Consider the following 4197-nt stretch of genomic DNA (forward strand, 5'->3'; position numbering starts at 1 on the left):
TTTAATCACAATAATTATGGTTAAAAATTATTTAATTGAAATACTATTTATAAAAAATTTAATTTAATTACAAAAATAATTAAAACTATAAAATTTATTTATTTATAGTATTAAAAAAATTTAATTATTAATTATACATGATTTAAAGTATTATATATACATTTAAATACATTATTTAAATATTATATATTAATTTAAATAATAAAAAAAATTAAAAGTGAAAGTGTGTGGGGGGTGCACGACTTCCACACAAGAAGTCGTCAAACCCCCTTACGATTTTAATTTTTTTGTTTTTTATTAATTTAAATAAGTTTATATTTAATATATTTATTAATTAAATAGTTTATAATAAAAAATGTTATTATTTAATTATAATTTTCAAAAAAAATATTCTATAATAACAAAAATCCAAAAAAAATAAATTGTAATCAAATATAATTTTTTTTCAATTTTTAATTACATAATTACAATAATTATAAATTATTTAATTAAAATTATTTTATAAAAAATTTAATTTAATTAAAAAATAATTAGAATATAAATTTTATTTATTTAATAATATTAAAAAAAATTATTTATTAATTATATATAATTTTAATTATTTTAAATATATTTAAAAACATTATTTACAAATTATAAATGATTTTAATTAATAAAAAAAATTAAAAAACAAAAAAAGTAAAAACGTGAGGGGGTGCACGTTTAATAAGAGAAGTCGTCAACCCCCATACGACTTCATTTTTTTTTTATTTTTTTTGTTAAAAATGGCATGGTAATCGATTACCACATACCATGCCTTACTTAAAGTCATTTTTGGGGTGCACGACTTCAACACTGGTCAAATGAACAGTGTGAAGTCGTGCAGAGGGGACACGACTTCTTCATTAGAAGTCGTCTGGACCCTCCACGACTTCTCTATTCTCGTAATTAAATTTTTTTTTGTCTATTCTCGTAATATCTTCTTCATTTTTACCTATTGGGATGCAAAAACCTCAAAATTTTGATCCATTTTTATTCTTATTTTTTTAAAAAGTTTTAAACATAATTCTTTATCATCAACGGTGTTAATCTTTTTTTTGACGTGGCTAACGATATGCCACGTCCTCAAAACACGTGATTAATGATAGGCCACCACATTATTATCATCCCGAAACCTTAACACCATGAAACATGGTGAGTCACCACTCATCTTTTCATAATCGAAATCTAATTGTCAAAACTATGATATCAAAGTCTCTAATATTCTTTTGGGTGCATTTGTGAGGGATGAATTAATGGAAGAAGTTGAATCATTACATTCCACACATTGCATAAAGGTGGTTGTCCAAACATAAGACAATTTGTAGAAAGATACGTGAATTAGAAACAAAAACACGAGAATTTTATTGCAATGGAAAGAGCTTTGGTTATGACAAAAAATTGTCATTACAGGCCACCACATTGAAAGTTGAGAATCTTGAATATACAAACAATTATATTACCAATATTCAAAATTTTCGTAAGTTCCAGAGGTAGCAAGCCTTTTCGTAATCACATTGATGTTTAAGACCCATAATTTTCGAACTTGTTGAAATATATTTTTCGTAATTATAGAGCAATAGTTTCACTATATGGCATGACTTAGGTCTATTTCTTTATGCTTTTTGAAGAAAAATCCTAAGGAATCGGGGCACTATACACCCATATGAAAAACCCAACACATAACTAGAATGTTCGTCCACCACAATAGCATTGACAATCCCAAAATCGAAATCCTAATTGCGAATGACTACTTCACACTTCCATCATCTTCAGCATCACACCAAATGTAGTTAAGTTGCATTACTCAAATTGCAAATTGTACAATCAGAATGAACCTGCAAATTAAATCAAAACTTACACGAAGATGAAAACTCCATATCACGTCTTCTCAAATCTAAGACAGAATCACAAAACACCATGCCATTGTCGTTGGCGTCGGACCACCCTTAACCACTCTCCCCTCCAATCACAGAAACCCTAATTATAAATGAATGAGAGAAACTGCAATGTGGTAGTCCTCGTTATGTAGGTATCAAAAGTTAATTTTAATTCAAAAAGTAAAATTAAACATGTGACAGCACATGTTATTATATGTTGTAGTTTATGTGACACAGCGTTAGTCATATCAAAAAAATATATAGTCGTTATGGGTTGTAGAAGACTACATCTAGGATTTTTTAAAAGGAGAGGGATGAAAACGGATCAAAATTTTAAAGACTAACAAAAACTAAATGTGCATGATAGTTTAGAAATCAAAAACATATTTAACTCTTAATATATTATTTGAAGTTTCACATCAACTAAAAATAACACCAATTAAAATATATAAATGGATTCAAATTTCACTTTACAAACTTATTAAAATATATTCTATGAGGTGATTTATTGTTTGTGGTGCATACTTTTTTGAAGATTTAAAATCTATTTCTTAAAAATTATAACTTTGGACACTCTACCAAAAGCATAATAATCAAATATGCAAAGTCATAAATTTCTTTCATCATAATTATCTTTCAAAATTAAGTGTGATTTCTTTATTTGAATGGCAGAATTCTAAACACCCTTTTCTTTTTTCATAAGCCAGGAAAAAAGTTTGTTTATCCTTTTCACATTGAGTTAGTATGTAATATGTATTCCAAGCAAGTTGAAGAACATTTATCATGAATTCAACTTTAATAACGTTCCCACTTCCTCAAAAGAGAGAACACCAAAAATTCATCTCTTGTGGGGGAAGTATCTACCATCTATATTCAATTTGAAAATCCAATGACTAAAAATTTTAGCCTTAGAAACAACGAAATTTGGGATTGTTGTTGCTCTAAATCATCATTTCAATTCACTTATTTTTGAAACAACAATAACAAATATAACAATTGGGCCATAAGAGAAATGCAAAATGAAAATGGAAAAAACAGACAATGCATGTGCTGCATAACACAAAACTGTACAACAGAAAACTATACTGAGCTGTATAAACCAAAAGGAAAATGATATTTTAACACCTTTTTTTGACATCATTTTGACACTGCACACGTGTCAAAATGTGATTGAACGATTTCAAATTAAAAAAACAAACTTTGATCTTTGTCTTCCAAATATACCCTTGTCTTAACTTTTTTAATTTGAAATCGTCCAATCACATTTTGACACGTGTGCAGTGTCAAAATGGTGTCAAAAAATGATGTTAAAATATCATTTTCCAATAGAAAAATTGATAATGTTTTGTCTTTATCTTTATCCTATTAGGTCATCCTTTATATGCATATATTCTACCTTTTGATGTAGAAAAACTGAGTGTGTGAATACACAAGATTTTTGCCCTAATCTTCCTTTTAATCTTTTCCTTTTAGTACGTGTCCCTTTCAGTGTCCTTTTAAAGAAGTTAACTTTTTGTCCTGAAGCTAATTCAAAACAACTTAAAGTACAATTTGTTGTCATTGTAATCTCACATATGAACACCTGTCTGCTTCTCTTGCTACCACTTTGAAAAATAAGAAAGGTGCAAGTAAATGAGTTTATTTAATTTTACATTATTATAATATATGTCTCATAAGCTCATTAATTTAACCTTTATATCTAAGTTCCAACAATGTTTGTTTCAGTTTTATACAATTATTCTCCCTTTGCATAAAAAGGACTTAATATAATACAACTTCAAACTTTGACACTCGGATTATTAATGTGCTGAGAACTTTATTTTAACTAAATTTTTCTCACCTTTCACACAAGACATTAATAAATATAAGGTGAAACTCTAGAACAAGATCAATAAAAAAAACTTACACAATTGCACAAAAAAATAGACTTAAACAGAATTACTTAACACAAGGACATCAACCATCAAGTTTATATTTTGCTGCATCAAACTTCTCTTTTCATTATCCTAGCCTTCAAACCGTTCTTCATCAGAAGAACAATGGAATGTGTTGGAGTTGGAACATGACCTTCCACCACTTTGAAACAGTACTTGCTCAGTATAGCAGCTGCCACCATCTTCATTTGAACAAAGGCCAAGTCTTTTCCTAAACAGATTCTTGGTCCTGCATTAAAAGCAATGAATTTGTAAGCTGGTGCATAAACAATTTCTCCCCTATCAGATATCCATCTCTCTGGCTTGAACTCCAAACAATCTTTTCCCCATATCTCTTCACACCTTCCCATTGCATACAGAGAAAA

General features: G+C 28.1%; 1 protein-coding gene across 1 annotated transcript in view; it reads right to left on the reverse strand.

The window, feature by feature from the left end:
• Nucleotides 1-3882: 3882 nt before the first annotated feature.
• The window catches only part of LOC106752844 (alkane hydroxylase MAH1-like), an 8879-nt gene continuing 8564 nt past the window's right edge, over nt 3883-4197 (reverse strand). The window contains exon 2 of the mRNA XM_014634650.1: nt 3883-4174. Coding sequence (XP_014490136.1) covers nt 3883-4174 — 292 coding nt within the window. The remainder of the gene's footprint in view (nt 4175-4197) is intronic.

Source organism: Vigna radiata, chromosome 1, assembly GCF_000741045.1.
Source record: "Vigna radiata var. radiata cultivar VC1973A chromosome 1, Vradiata_ver6, whole genome shotgun sequence".
Taxonomy (NCBI): Eukaryota; Viridiplantae; Streptophyta; class Magnoliopsida; order Fabales; family Fabaceae; genus Vigna; species Vigna radiata.